The sequence below is a fragment of the Sminthopsis crassicaudata genome, chromosome 3, assembly GCF_048593235.1.
Source record: "Sminthopsis crassicaudata isolate SCR6 chromosome 3, ASM4859323v1, whole genome shotgun sequence".
Lineage (NCBI taxonomy): Eukaryota > Metazoa > Chordata > Mammalia > Dasyuromorphia > Dasyuridae > Sminthopsis > Sminthopsis crassicaudata.
The window spans coordinates 497261437-497276026 of NC_133619.1; the positions used below are offsets into that span (position 1 = coordinate 497261437).

General features: G+C 35.3%; 1 protein-coding gene across 1 annotated transcript in view; it reads right to left on the bottom strand.

The window, feature by feature from the left end:
- Positions 1 to 1780: 1780 nt before the first annotated feature.
- Positions 1781 to 14590, bottom strand: part of FLI1 (Fli-1 proto-oncogene, ETS transcription factor) — a 156679-nt gene continuing 143869 nt past the window's right edge. The window contains 4 exon segments of the mRNA XM_074303827.1: positions 1781 to 3897; positions 6219 to 6266; positions 7899 to 7961; positions 9077 to 9142. Of these exon segments, the coding sequence (XP_074159928.1) occupies positions 3368 to 3897; positions 6219 to 6266; positions 7899 to 7961; positions 9077 to 9142 (707 nt within the window). The 3' untranslated portion in view covers positions 1781 to 3367.

Sequence of the window (14590 nt, forward strand, 5' to 3'; positions counted from 1 at the left end):
TGGGAAGAAAAAGAAAAAGGGATCAAAAATTATTCATTACCCAAGCACTTCTTGAGAAAAAGGAAAAAGGGACCAAAAATTATCCAAGCACTTCTTGAAAAGTATGATCTACTGCATGTAAGCAAGTTTCTTTCTTGTCAAAAGGGAACCTTTTAAAGTACCATAAAGACTATTAAATACTGGGGCAGCTGCCCCAAAGGAAGTGGAAATATTATCTCATGGAGAATTTTGAGGATAGACAAGTCATCAGTCTCTGCTATCTAGGGTTATTCATCAACACAATGTCCAGGAAGCCAATTTTCATCCTCTTTTTGTATCTATTGGGTTTTACAAAGAATTGTACAAATTGTAAAGTGCTCCATAAGTGAGCACTGTGTACTGGCCTTGAGTAATACCATAGCACACAAATGACCGGATGCCCTTCAATGATCCCAAGAATGCAAGCTCTGACAGCTCTTACCAAACTGGGAAGGCTTCCATCATAGTCCTGATGATATAGGGCCTGGTGGCCACAGACTACTGTTGAGTACTGATTCTGGAGTTCAGAAGATATAAGTTCAAATTCTGTCTTTGCCATTTAGTATTCGTGAGCTTCTTGTGTAAGGCTCTTAATGTTGGCCTCAAATCTGTAAAACTAGGAAGGTGGATTAGATGGTGTCTAAGGTTCCTTCCAGGTCTAAGTCTATCATGTTATGTAATTCAAGAACCTCTGTGGTATAGTGGGAAAAATATCAGATCGGTACTCAAAGGACGTGAGTTCAAATTCTGACTTACTATTTATGCAATCTTGGGAAATTCATGTAAGCCTTGGTTATCAGTTTCCTCCTTTAAAGGAGAAGGGATTGGACAACTTGACTTCTAAAGATCTATTCCAATTTTAAATCTCTAATACTATGATGGTCTTGGTTTACATTAATTTGAAGAGGGTCAACTGGATTATCTGTGAGAGTGATAAATTTTTTGGCCACTGCACTTCTTGAAGACTGTGTACCCAAATCACTGTAGATTTGCAATCTGCATTGGTGAAAGGAGCAACTACTTTGAAGAAAGCACAAATACCTGAAGAATAAAAAGACAGTGTGGTTTTGTGGAGAGAGTAGTAGACATGGAGACAGAAACTTGCTCCAGATCTAGCCTCTGACATTTTCTAGTTGTATGATCCAGGGGAAATCCCTCCATCTGAGGGGTCTCAGTTTTCTCATTTTTTTATGACAGGATTGGGGTATATACTCTTTAAAGTCTCTTCCAAATCTATCTTTGTGATCATGATTATTATTATTATTGCTTAACACCATGGCCATAGACTACCTCCTCCTTCCCCCTTCCCTGGCCAGATATCCCCTGTGGACCATTAATCCTAATGGGACCACCACATGACTAGAGAAGTCTCCAAGCACACACTCTGGCCATGTATACAGGGCTGGTTGAAAGAATCGGGATACTGTGAGCCATGGAAGCTGGGTTGGGTACAGGTAAAACAAAGTGTGGTCTAATGCAGAAGGGAGCCACCACTGATCAGCATCTTAGTTCTCAAGAGCTATGAGTGGCCTTCATGGTGAATAGTAACCTGGAGAAGCAGCATTTATTCTCTGACTTGGGGAGGTAGTGTTGTTGGGGTTTTCCAGGTCTGAAAGGGACAGCTATCAAAGGGGCAATTGTAACTGTACCATTTTGCTATATGCTCATTAAAAACATTCCTGAGTGTGAAAGAAAGCCATACAAAATGGCCCCCAAGAGACAGTCCCTTCCAGGGAAGCAGAGAAGAAAGAGGAAATTTCTGTTTTGAAAGAAGGCACAATTTATTTTGTCACATTATTTTACAACATAATCTTCATATAACAGTTGTCAGCGTAACACTAATACAGTTTAAAAAAAGGACAAAGATTACCTGCAAAATTATATATATATTTTAATATCCAAAAAAATACATTGCATATATAGAACAGGAAAAGTCTCGTATCCACGAGGGTAAGTTTATTTGTTTTATAAAGCACAAGTTGTGATTATTGCAATATTGTTATTTATTAATGTCACTGAAGCACTAATGATCTAAACAGATTAGTTTTACTCCCTTGTCTTTTTTTGTTAAATAATGGCACCAGTGCATCACTTTGAAGAGACACTCAAATGTTTTGTTTCCTTCCAGTCGCAGTTAAGATACATCGCCCTCCTTTTTTTTTTTTTTAACCTAGCTAAAAAGTACAAAGCAATGGCCCAAATGTACAGATTGACAAAAGATGTACAAATTACATTAAAAAAAAAAAACAAAACAAAACACGACAACCAATTTGATAGTAAAAACTGCATTTGTGACCGAGGTCAACTCGTTTCCTTCTTATTTTTAATTTTTATTAATTTTTTTAATACTGTGAGATATAGGAAAATAACTCTGCATAATTTATACAGTAAGTTGCCTTCTGATTTGTTGATCCTGGAATGACCTTCTGACAAACGCACAGCGCTTGCGAATCTGTTTATGTTTCAAAATCCCTACAACTCTTCCAAGTTCTGGGACCTACTGTCATCCATTTAAAAAAAAATTAATTAATCATTTACCTTTATAAGTTTCAGGAATGTCTGTGCTTGCATTAAAATTCTCCCGATTCAGATCTCAGCTACTCCCAGAGAAAATGCTTTGCCTAGTGTGCATTGCACAGTGAGACGGGATTTTGCAATGCCCTTGGCTTTTTCAACATGACACACTCACTCACACACACTCATACTTGCTAAAAAAAAAAAAAAAAAAAAAAAGATTCCAGTTGGGTGAAAACTTCACTAGCCTTTCAGCCAGTGTTCCAGTTGCCATCCACTTGTCAAATTAGCAATGCTGTCAGGTTCACTTTCTGATTCTTCTAGCATAGGCTAGGAGGCTTCCCATCATCCCTCCCTAATAAGGGTCCCAAACCAGTGCATGACTGGTTTAGTGAGCAGTGACTCTGTGATCCATGTTCATAATAATCTTTATGAGGTCCTTGATGAGACCTGTGTCTTTGATAAACAGCTTTGGGTCATAAAATTTTTTTAAAAAGGATTGTAATTGTTTTTTTCATAAAATATGTTAGAACCGTTCCAGTAATCTGAATGTTCAACTCCTTAGAGATCAAAGGAGACTGTGAATCCAAACTGGAATACTGGCCAATAGAAATATCCATCTCTCTATTTAAGTACAGGAAGCAAAAGTTACCAACTTTTTTTTTTTTTTTTTTTTTTTTTTAAAGAAGAGCTAAAAAGGTTCTATCCAGCAAGAAAGAACATCCAGTTTGGTTTTTGTCTTCATGGTCACAGATAGCCTTCAAAGTCCAAAATTTCCCAGGAACTATGAGGAATGTATGTGTGTGCAGCTAAAAGGCTATTGAGAATACAACTCCTAGTAGTAACTACCTAAGTGTGAGGGGACATGGGTGTTGGGATGGCGGGGGACGTTGGGGTTCGGGTAAATGCCCCCAGTTGGGGAGGTCCAGTATTGTGATGCTGCTCCAAAGAAGCTGGAGGAAGAGACAGGCATGGAGGATGGGTGCGGAGGAACAAAGTTCACCTTCTGTTGATGAGCGTGGTAGGAAGGCATATAGGAGATATCAGAAGGGTACTTGTACATGGGAGATTCAGTTGGGTGGGGCTGAAGAGCTTGGGCAATGCCGTGGAAGTCAAATTTGTAGGCATATCTTTTGCCGTGCACTTTGGTCATAATGTTTTTATCGTAGTAGTATCGGAGGGCCCGGCTCAGCTTGTCATAATTCATATTGGGCTTGCTCTTCCGCTCCCCCCAGCGCCTGGCCACCTCATCGGGGTCCGTCATTTTGAATTCCCCATTGGTCCCCTCCCAAGTAATGCAGCTGGCATTGGAGCTATCCGAGAGCAGCTCAAGGAGGAATTGCCACAGCTGGATTTGCCCGCTCCCTAGAGAAAGTGAAGAAAACAGAGGGAAAAATTATATATTTCTCTATAAAAGTCAGAACTCTAGCCTTATGAGGGCATAACTTATTTTTTAATATTATGTTCTTCCTCTATTACTTTGGTTTTTGGTTATTTAATTATTATGGTTTTCTGTCTAACAAAGAATTCAACTCTATTCAACAAATATCAATTAAGAGATATTATATACCAAGCAATATGTTAATTACTACAGCTACAAAGACAAAAATAAAAGTTTTTGCTCTCTAAAAGCTTACATTCTACAAGGAAGGATGGAACTAATATACTAATAAATGCAATTTTTAAAGATAAACAATTTGAAGGAAAAGAATCCTAAACTATCTCCTTAATTAAAAAAAAAAAAAAACACATTTTTTTCAGTACCACATGCCTCAAGCCTTCTGGACATATTAAAACATAAAAATATTCAAAATTTTAAAATCAATCATACAAGATCAGAAACAGAAAAGAAATGAATATATATATAAAATAGCACAATATTATTTCCCAGCACTCACTTCCAACTGATCTTGGTTGGGATAGTCTTTATTTTTTTATTATTTTCCCCACCCACCCCAGGTATCTTGGGTCAGCAAAATGAACTAAATTCTAGACAAAACCAAATATTGAATATGATTTTGTGAATGATCAGATCACCAGAATGATTTAAGTGAAGTAATCTATGGAAAGATTTGTAATACTTTTAGAAGAGCCTAGCTTTTTCCTAGAACTAAGACAACACCCAGGGCAAAGAAATTTATCTCTCTACTACATATCCACTTTTACATTTTTTCATATTCTTCTCTATTCTACTTGGTTTAGACTGGATACGTACATAAAGAAGAAAAGAAAAATCCTAGCATTCAATTTGAACTGGCTGGTCAAAAAGTTCCAGAGAAGATTAAACACACTCTCATGGACAAGACAATTCCCACTTCTCTCCCCATAGCTCCTATTTCTATTAAAATAATAATTTTTTTTTTTTTATTGAAAGCTTCTCTCCTTATTCTAGATGAACTGACTTTGTTCATGCAAAATTTTTAATTATAAAAACCACTCTAGGTGTATGACAGAGCAACTAGTATCAGGGATAAACATCAACTCATCTACATTAAAAATGATAGAGCTGAGACATTTTGCATATAAACTTTCCAAATACCCTCATCAACATTATTTGAAACCTATAATGACCTGAACTGACTAATGTCTAATGATTCTTCCCATATCTAGAAAAAAAACATGCTTGCATGTCATTCCCCCAGCTGGGGATCTAGCAAAGGAAAAGGGGTGGCCAGAGAGTAAGTTTACAAGAATTTGTAATACAGAATACTCAAGGTTATAAATGGATAGGTAATTAAGGTCCATGACAGAAACAAAAGGAATAATACTAGAAAAAAGCTGCTGCTGTCTTGCTTACTAAATTTAATATTTTCTTAAGTAAGAAAATAATTTACAAAAGTAAATCTCTCGTAACCTCTCCCAAATCAAATCCTATATCTATATCTCCATATTTATTTATCTGCCATCTATCTATCGATCTATCTATCTATCTATCTATCTCTCATCTCTCAACAATTTTTCATTTGTAATTCCTTTAAGAAAACAACATGGATTTACAAAACCTGCAAAACTTTTTGCCACTAAAAAAAAAAAAATTCTTTATATTTTAAAAGGAGACCTGGGGTTTGCTTTAAATGACAAACTCCCCTTTTGCATTTAAAATGAATCAAGTTAGGAGGAGATTAATTCAGAATGAACTTTTTTAGGCATGTCTCTTGCATAAAGCCAGGTGCTCCTATAGCTCCTATAGACCAAGTGGAAGGTTTTTGTTTTTGCTTTTTTTTTTTTACTTTTAATTTTTAAAAAAAGATTATTTGTCCACATGAGTGGAGATATTTGAGAAGTGAGTGCTATTTGATTTCTTTTCCCTTTTCCCCAAATAGAATTCCCATTTTAACTGCTCTTCTCTATTTTGAAATTCAGTAATAAATGTGCTTAATGATGCTGTTTGTTTCTGTCTAAACAGCTTCACCTAAAGCATATTACTAACTGATGAAAACACTTTGGTCTTTCCAAGTGTCTGTTTCTTCATTCACTCTTCAGCCCTTTACTCAGTCTTCTTTTCCTTCTTTTGCTTCTTTCCTTTCTACTTTTCCTCTAATTCATGATAAGAACAAGCTGAGGTCAGTGTGTTACTGTCCAGGGCACTTGGTTATGTTTGGATCAAGGGCAGAAGTCCAATGTTTTGTCTAAACTTTGGACCATTTGGGACAAAAGAGACTTAGAATAGGCTTAAAGTAACTTACCTGGGTTTGCTAAGCGACTGCTGGTTGGGCCCAGTATCTGATAGGGATCTAAACAAAGAATACCAAAGAATATTGGCTTCATTATTTTGGGTTTTTTACATTCATAACTATGAACTTAAGACTCTGTATGTTTATAATTTTATTGTACTCTCACAAGAAAGTTTGATCTGAGAAAGTTTTTTTCTGATGTCTTCTACAGACTTCAAATTTCCGGACAATTTATGGACACAGTTAAAATCTGTGCATCAGCAATAACAGAAATAACATAAATACTACTAGGGATACCACCACCTCAGACTTAATGTATCCTAATTCCCAACTTTGATTAATGCTAACTTTTGACAGAAAACTCTAGCTAATGTTTCATCTTGTAATAATAATAATACGAATTAATGGAAAGTTTGCCCAATAACTGGGTTTAGAGAAATATTAATAATTGCTGGGCCATGATTCTTATTTAGCAATAACAATGTTATAAATTTCTCTTTATTCTTCTGATATTTTGGAGAAATCCCAGATGTCAAGAAATCTAGGTTCTAATTCCAGCTTTGCCATTAGCTAGCTCAGTCTGTCTGGACTTTAGTTTCCTTTATAAAATAAGGAGTTTGAATTCTAATGTCCTTCCAACATCTGGCAAATTTGAAGACAGAACGATAGTTGACTAATGTCAATATTAGCCACTGTTTCAGTCTCAGATTTATCAATTTATCCTTTTTGAAATTTCTATTTATATGTATTATTACTCAGATGTGAAAGATCCCCAAAGCTTGAAAAATCTTTTCCAGTAGTGCAAAAACATATAGGCTTATAGGATGGTTGTAGTTTTTAAAAAATGAACTATTAGTTATGGGAGCCTGAGGTTAGAAAAGATTCTACAGGTTACTTTATCTCTTCTTTTTTACCTTTAAGCAATAGTAGAATTAGATGATTTCTGGTGGCTAGTTTTAACTTTTTCTTAACTAGGAAATTCTTCAAATTGCCTTAATGGCACTTCCTAGTGTCTCACAATTCTCACAATCAGTAACATTTCTTTCTTTTTGTTGTTGTTGTTGAGGTTAAATGACTTGCCCAGGGTCACACAGCTAGGAAGTATTAAGAGTCTAAGGCTAGATTTAACCTCTGGTCCTCCTGACTTCAGGGCTGGTTCTCTATCCACTGCACTAGCTAACTGCCCCAACATTTCTTTCTTTCTTTCTTTCTTTTTTAACTCAAATCTTTCCTGTTGAAATTTAAGTTTATTTTCTGTCTGTATTTAGACATTAGAACAACAGTCACAATTTCCTCCCACAAAAACAAATACATTGTTTATTTTAGAAAAAAAAAAAAAAAGCTTAAGATGTCAGTTTTGGAAGAGGTGGAGCACAACAACTTTTTAAAAAATATGTGAAAGGCTGTTCTATGGAAAGAAGAGACATATGTATATATGTATGTATAAACACAGTTATGTATTATATATGTATAAATACATACATATACACATATATATGTACACAAACATATACTGTATATGTACCATTTCTTTTTCCAGTTCATTTTAAGATGAGAAAACTGAGGTAGAGTTAAATGATTTGCCCAGGATCATATGTGCAGAATATAATTTGACTCCATAACACCTAACTATGCTGCTGTAATGTCAAACATAGAACAATGAGCTAATACTAATGAATCATAGCTGGTTACCTGGTTGAGGGCGTTGCTGTTCAGTATTCTTATTCATGTTTTGTGCTCCTCCAATGGGAGGACCTGTAACAAGGAAGAAAGAAAATCAGCTTAATTAGAGCAAAGAGGGAAATCTTGTTGGCTCTCCTTCAAGAGAATATCATTACTAAGAAATATACAGTGTTGTCTCAAAGATGAGAGGCAGCATAGTATAGTGTAGAGGTGTCAAACATTCTATATTACAATGTTCCAAGAACCAGATTAAAATATAATTGGGAAATATTTCACAAAATAAGTAAAAATATCATAGAACATAGATAATATTAATATGTAGTTTTTTAAATTAATATGCTGCCAGGGAGGGGACCTTATGTGGCCCCTGTTTTTATTTGAGTTTTTAGATAGAGAACTGGTCTCAATGTCAGGAGTTTAATTCCCACCATTGACACAATCAGGTTGCATGACCTTCAGCAAGACACTTAACTTCCTCAGGTAACCCATTAAGAATCACAATTCTATAAGTTGCAGAGAAGGTACCAATCTGTAATCTACAACTGGTAGAGGGAGTTTCTGCATCTAGGAATTCAGATGTTCATTATACCAGTGAAATCACAGGCTAGTATTTATCTTTATCCTTTTCCATATGCAATTATTCTAGTATCCAGGAGTGTAGAACCATCTCAGTCAGTAGATCTGGCTTTAGAACCTACTTAATTTGGAATAATTCATTTGAGGGAACCACTTTTCTGTATATAGTTTCTATTCTTATCCATATGCCACCAGATGGGAAGATACCATGATGCCTGCAAAAGTGACCAATGGAGGAGAATATTTTTGCTCAAGGGTTTGTCTGCTGCACTTTTCTCATGCCACAGAGAGATAAGGTCCAGACTTTCCCACAGGTTAATATCCCCTTAGTGACAGATCCTCTAGCTTCTCTCTATCATCTCTATTCTCTGCTTTGCTTCATTTCTTTTCCTAAAGCCAAATGTAACCATGAAATGACTAAATGAAAATCCTGGGTTTGGATAATACTAACAATTTCTACATTTGTAATTAATTTTGCTTTGATAATGGAAAACAAATTTTCAACTTATTTCACTTAGCTTTTTTTCCTGCTCCCAAATTCCATTATTGCTCTTTCACAATCTCAGAAAAAAATTTAATTTTTCCTAATGAATTAGAAGATAGTTACTTACTTTTGGTGAGGCCTGAATTCATGTTATTGCCCCATCCTGTTCTCCTGACTGATTCATAAGAAGGATCTGATTTTAAAAAATAGCAGATAGAGGTACCTTAAAATTACATTTTTTCAAACAACAAAAGTTGTTGCATGAACAAAATCAATCCAGCTAGAAGAATAAGAATTATCAACTGGGGGGGGGGGGCAAATCTTTACTTCAAATATTCCTAATCCAAATATAATCCAAGGTATGGAGCGAATTTATAAAATATTTAAGATCAAAACCATTATCTAATAAAGGACTTGTTAAAGATTTGAACAAATAATATTAGTAAAAGAAATGTAAGTTAACAATCATATAGAAAATGCTACAAATAATAACAATAGGAATAAAAAGAGGAGGGGAATGAGAAGATCAAAGAAGAACAAGAAGAAGAAAAGAAGGAGAAGAAGGAGAAGAAGAAGACGAAGAAGAAGAAGAAGAAAAGAAGAAAAAGAAGAAGAAAAGAAGAAGAAGAAAAGAAGAAGAAGAAGAAGAAGAAGAAGAAGAAGAAGAAGAAAAGAAGAAGAAATGCAAATGAAAGCAATCTCACCTATCAAATTGGCTAAGATGAAAAAAGATAAAAATGGTCAAAATAGATTGCATGAAAGCAAATACTAATACTCTGTTAGTTGACCTATAAATTATTGCAATTGTTATTTTAAAATTTGGAATTTATTAGAAAAATCATGAGAAACCATTTGACCTTGTTTCTACAAAGATAACTACAGGGAACATAACCCAAAGAAGTAAATGACAGAAAGAAAAATGTTAAATGTAACAAATTATTTCTAATAGCACTTTTTGTGATATTAAAAATAAGGAAAAAAGTGGGTCTCTATTGATGGGGGAATGGCTGAGCAAAGTGTTATACATTAATATAAAGTATATTATTGTAGCACAAGAAACACTGAGCATGAGGAATTCAGAGAAACATGGGAAACTTGCAATATGCAATACCTATATTAATGGTAAGTGAAAAAAAGTCTAGCACATAGTCGATTCTTAATAAATACTTCCTGACTTAACAAGACCATTAAAAGGGGTAGTCAAACTCACACTAATTGCAATAAACAAATTCGACTCTGTTCAGATATGAAACACATCTCCCTCCTCTTGATAGATAGATAGTGGACTATGAGTGAGGAGGGGCATAAATGTTTACTTCATGTGTCAGTTTTCTTTTGTTATAAGGGAAAGTTCAGTGGTGGGGGATGGATAATAGAAAATGATTTTAAGGTAAAGAAAAACAAAGAAATCACTTCAAAAACAGAGGGGAAAGACTTTGTGCTTCTTCAGAGTTCTGATAAAAAGATTATCTCAAGAATTAATAGGAAACATTTAAATCAATACTGGCTTAACTGACTTTGGATTCTTCCATCTTCTCACTAACAGGTTTATAAATACCGCTAGATAATACCCATGCTGCTTTCTTATTTGATGAGTTCCCATATCTCCTCCATCTTCCACTTAACCTTAATATGTTATCTCCCTATTTAGAATGTAAGATTCTTGAAGGTAAAGATTGTTTACTTGCTTATATTTGTAAACCCAGGCTTAGCCCAGTGCCAGGTATATGGGAAGTATTTAATAAAAGTTTTGTCTATTCAATTCAATTCATCAAGTATTTATTAATTCAGATAGTATTCATTAATAGGATGTTGGGGGTATTCATAAATCTAAGCCTATCAAGTGCTTATTGACTTTCTCAGAAGAGAAATTGTATATATATATGCATATATATACATATATGTGTGTGTGTGTGTGTGTGTGTGTGTGTGTGTGTGTGTGTGTGTGTGTGTAATAGAATATTCCTATTGATTATAAAGGGAATCTTTTACCCAGCAGTGGGGGAAAAATGGAAATGGTTAAAATCAAAATTCTTGAAGGGGAGAGATTATGGGGCTTCAAGACTCCCATTCTTCCAAAGAACCAATGTTTGCCAGCCAGTGATTCAGGCTGGTGTATTGTGAATATGTCATGAAGCATTATAAAGTTCCAGATTTCCTTAGCTACTTTGTTCCCCTGTGAGAAGGATGAATGATGTTTCTGACAATTGTGGTGAAGAATAGAAAGAGATTAGAAGTAAGTATAGATGGACAGATGGTTAGATTCATTAATGGTTTGATGGAGAGGAATGAGGAATCATTCTTTAGGGCACCATAACAAGTTCTTGGATACAATACTCAAAATTTTGTTGTTGTTGTTCAGTGGTTCAGTCACATCCTAATCATCAAGACTCCATGTGCCATAATACTGTCTGTGGAATTTCCTTCTTCAGTGGGTCATCTTTTGTCAGAATTCTCCACTACAACCTGTCTGTCCTAGGCAACTCTGCACAGCATAGCTCATAGTTCCCTTGAGCTATGTAAGTCCTTCCTCAATGACAAGGCAATAGTCCAAAAGGGATTCAAAATAATTGGGTAACATTATTTCAGTTTTTCCCCATTCTCTTCTAAACTATCCTGGGGAAAATAACTCTGAAGTTACCTATTTGAAATCTCATTCTGTTCCTCGAAAGATATCTCCTTGACTTCCAAACCTTATTTAGGAATGGCTTGATTGAATGGTGGAGATCAAAAGTCAGGGGTTCCCCTTTCATTCCACTGACCCAGATTTGCCAAGGGTTGGAATTACAGAAAAGTAACAGAGGGGATATAGAGGACTGAGCTCCATTAAGACATTCAACAAGAACAGAAAAAGATTTCCTGACCATAGAACTCTGACTTTCAAAGTCTTTCTCTGAACAACAAAAGAAACCATAAAAAAACCCATTGGAACAAATGGAGCACAAACCTCATCAAACACCAGTCTCACAGAATGAAACAAAAACCATTTCTAATTACCCCATTCCAAGTCCCTCAGACAAATTAAAATAAGAGTCAGGGATATGGGGAGGCTCATCTGATTGCTTGTTCTCATTGTTTCTAGCCTAGAAGAGCCAAAAGACAAGGACAATTTTCTTATGGAAAAATCCACGTGCAGATGTACATTCCTTATGGCTTTGGAAAAGCTAGTTCAGTTTTAAAATTATAGTCTTTTAGTTGTTGGCATGAAAAAGAAAACAGAAAGTGAGGAGAGAAAGGGTGGGTAGAGTGGGTGGGGAAGGGAAAAGAGGAAAGAGGCAAAGCTCTGCTCATTTCATTCTTCTGTTTTTATTTTTATTTGACTTTCCCCCCATCAAAACCACAATTCCTCCTGCAAATAGATTCTTCTGCTTGCCTTAAAAAATGAAAAACAAAAACAAAACAAAACCAAAAACTTGTTTATAGGCTGGAAATAAAAGCTCTGATGAGACATTTTCTGGGATTTCTTGCCTAGGTCTGAAATGCTTGTGCAATGCTGCTTTGAACAAAAGAAAAGGTGAGTTTTTCCAAGGGTTGGATCTCTTTTTTCTTATAGGTAGGGTAGCAGTATAAGGGAGGAGAAGCTGGAAAATGATTAGAGGTATCAACTTAATATGTTTACTAAGTGTATATATAAGCATCTTGTGACTAACTCTCAGATGTACTTCAATTTCCTTACCTGAAAAAGAGAGAATTGGGCTATATGACCCTCTGAAGTGTCTTTTAGCTCAAATTCATGATTTAAGGGCAAGGAATATAGGGGAATACAATGAAATAGAAGACAAAAGGGCCCCTGCCTTTCAGATGTTTTAAGATTTCATTGGAGAGAAAAGAAAGAAGAAATGAAATGTATATACCTATGGCAGAGGACAATATAGGATAAATGTCAAATGAGTGGTATAGATAACATATACCACAAGAATCCAGAGAAGAGAAAGATGAGATAATTTTTGGGCAGATGGGGACAAAGGGAATGGAAAAAGTTAATTCAAGAGTCATTTCTTTTAATTAATTTGTTTTGGTCTGGGCTATTTTTTTTTTTTTTTTTTTTAGTACAGTATGTGAAGACTAAAATTGAGGCTTTAACAACTACTATCTTAATTATCTCTTTTTATCTTGTTCTCTTTATTTCTCTATTTAACCATAGCCCTAGAAATGTTGTTTGAAATTGTTTTTGTGTTGTTTCATCAAAATAAGTAGATTTAGATCACACAAGTTTGCTACATGGATGTTGGGCATAGTTGAGCCACAGAAGCAAAGAAAAGGTTATGAGGGAAGAGATTATTATCAAGAAATTAATCATCAATTAACATGTATTTATTAAGTGTTTATTATATCACATCTTCTATGTTATACAGTATTGATTAAAAAAGAACAATTAAGTCATTTCAGTCATGCCCAACTTTCTATGACCCCATTTGGGATTTTCCTGACAAAGATACTAGAGTAGCCTGCCATATCCTTCTCTAGAAAAGAAAGAAAGAAAGAAGAAAAGAAACACTCCTTTTACCAGTGCTGACTTTTGATTTGGCAATTTGAGTTTTAGAGAGCTACCTGAGACATTGAGAAGTTAAGTGACTTTCTTAGGATTCATACAACCTCTAATGTGTTAGAGATGGGACTTGAAGTCAGGTATTTAAATTTATGATGAGGTTACATAAGGTATTCCAAAGAAGATGAGCTTACAGGTTTTTAGCTCAATTCCATTTGTTTTGATTCAGCGACCATTTATTAAAGAGTTTGCCTGGTTTAGTGTAACTGACAGAAGGAAACAAAAAACATTTCCAATTACCTCATTCCAAACGTATCTGAGATTTGGGGAGACGTCTACCTCAAGCACATGGAGACTTCCCCTGGCAGAACAATTTGTCCCAGTGGCCATGAAGGAGGCTTAGAGTTTGCTCAGCCATTGGAGACACCAAGATCAACCAGGTCAACCATTACCTTCATGGGCCATGGCTAATTGTCTTGCCCTTTGTTCTCGACTTTGATATCTCAGGAAGAAAGATTAAATAATTAAATAGAATTATTGTGGATATATTGCCTATTCACTGGATGATCTCTTTGAAAGACACACCTATAGCTACACCAGATTGTTTTTTCAACCAAAAGAAAAAAAAAACAAACAAACAAACAGATGAGGTCTTTGGAAATATGCAGAGAAATGTTTTGTGAATCATCAGAATGAATCATCTATGAATCATCAGAAGTTTCCAAAACTTGCAATACTCAGAGCAGAAGCAACAACGCATCCGAGAAGATGGGGGGAATGGGCTGCACTAAAATTTCTCTTTCTTTTTTTAATGTGATGCTAGGAAAAGTTTCTGCCTATGGAGCAGAGTAAAACCATTTCAATGGACAGAAAAATAACCAAAGTACCTTAAAAACAATTGTAGTTCTCTGAGATAGGCTCTGGGCAGCTAGATGACACAATGCACAGAGCACTTGGCTGGGAATCAGGAAGAGTCATCTTCCTGCCTTTAAATCTGATCTCAGATACTTATTAGTTTTGCCACCCTGGGGAAGTCATTTAATCCTGTTTGCCTCAGTTTCCTCATCTGTAAAATGAGCTGCAGAAGGAAATGTTGTTGCCAAGAAAACCCCAAATGAGGTCATGAAGAATCAGATACAACTGAAATAACTG